This window comes from Etheostoma spectabile, chromosome 6, assembly GCF_008692095.1.
Source record: "Etheostoma spectabile isolate EspeVRDwgs_2016 chromosome 6, UIUC_Espe_1.0, whole genome shotgun sequence".
NCBI lineage: Eukaryota > Metazoa > Chordata > Actinopteri > Perciformes > Percidae > Etheostoma > Etheostoma spectabile.
Window position 1 is genome coordinate 18,703,848 of NC_045738.1, and position 1,735 is coordinate 18,705,582.

At 37.8% G+C, this 1,735-nt stretch overlaps 1 protein-coding gene across 2 annotated transcripts in view; it reads right to left on the bottom strand.

Moving 5' to 3' along the window:
- ankmy2a (ankyrin repeat and MYND domain containing 2a) overlaps positions 1-1,735 on the bottom strand; it is a 22,604-nt gene that overhangs the window by 14,610 nt on the left and 6,259 nt on the right. For both annotated transcript variants that reach the window (XM_032517603.1, XM_032517602.1), the window contains exon 9: positions 785-914. In XM_032517603.1, coding sequence (XP_032373494.1) covers positions 785-914 — 130 coding nt within the window. The remainder of the gene's footprint in view (positions 1-784; positions 915-1,735) is intronic.

Here is a 1,735-nt window from a genome sequence, read left to right on the forward strand (position 1 = left end):
CCAGGAAAATCAAAGAAGACTTAAAATTACCTCTGAGTACTGTTATGATCAGAAGAACGCTATGTGAAGCAAAGCTAAAAGCCCCCGCAAAGTCCCATTGCTGAAAAAAAGACATTGAATATGTTAACATTTGCCAAAGGACACACTGACTGGCCAAAGGAGAAATGGCGTAACATTCTGTGGACTGATGAGAGTAAAATTGTTCTTTTTGGGTCTAGGGGACAGTTTGTCCGACAACCCCCATGTACTGAATTCAAGACCACACTTCACTGTGAAGACAGTAAAGCATGGTGGTGCAAACATCATGTTATAGGGATGTTTCTCAAACTGTGGTGTTGGGCCGATTTATCACATACCAGAAGTTGGTTGACTCCATGCAACACAGATGTTAAGCAGTTCTCAGAAATAATGGTTATGTAACTAAATATTAGTGCAGTGATTCAAAGTAAAGCAAACCCCTGAGACATTCTTCAGTTAATACAGTAAATGTTTGGGTTTGTAAAGAAAAATGCAAAAACTGCAATTTTTTTTGAACAGCCTAATGTTCATTGTTCTTAGAAGAACATAAACCTGACCAAAATTTTGGTTGTGTTTTGATTTGCAGTGTTCCCAATGCATTCATATTATGGAATTAAAAGCTATTTTAAGGATTTTGAGCATTATTCACTTTTTTAAACACAATGCTAATATTCTGAACATAAATGTAACACCAATCCCACACCCAGATTACATCCTAAAGAGAATTAGATTCTGTCATGTTTTGTCTCTTTGATAGATGAGGTACCTTGGCTCTGCTGCATCCTCAGTTTGGCTGATTCTGCCTCCTGCTTTTCTCTCTGCTCTTGGAGCTTCTTGCACACTTTCTTGTGGGTGAACCAGTGCATCTTTTGGCAGGCCTGGTCACAGTAGATCACCTAGTATCAAAACATAAAATAAGGTGACTTTATTTGAACATGTGAGAGAGGATTATGAGAGAAAAGCATCAAAACAGCTTTTAATTGACAGTATGTGTATTTTGTTATGGTTTTTTTTGTTGGTATATTGTTGAGGAAAAACAATTGTCTTTCAAGTTTCCCTCCACATGAAAGCCCCTGTGAATATATTAACTTAACTATATTAACTGTAAAGGGTACACCTGTCCCTCGGTGGTTGAGACGCTGACCATGAAACATAACGTCCCTGTTATTGTCTCTTCAATCTCACTTATAAACTCAATCTTTATTCTTCTTAAGGAATGGAAGTTTGAAACAAAACAATAATACATTTAGTAATACATTTTATTTATGGGGGCCTTTCATAGCACTCAAGGACACATTACAGTTAAAACGTGCAAAAAATACAGTTAAAAGGCAAATATAATTAAATTAAAACAAACATTTAAAAGATTAAGATAGAAAATTAAAATAACACAATCTAGCCATTGTTTTGACAGAGAGGGAAGTCATGTGGCGTAGGCCTTTTGGAAAAGTTGGGTTTTCAGCAAGGTTTTAAAGGTGGGGAGAGACTCTATGGTACGGAAGGATAGTGGGAAGGAGTTCCTAAACCCCAATGTGGACCGGTGGGCGGAAGGAGTGCAAAGTAGTGAGGAAGAGGAGGATCGGAGGGATTGAGTGTAGGGCTGAAGGAGTTCAGAGAGGTATGGAGGGGCGAGATTACAGAGGGCTTTGAAGAGGGAGAACAGATTTGAAGAATAGATAGAATAGAATGCCTTTATTGTCATTATACACAAGTACAC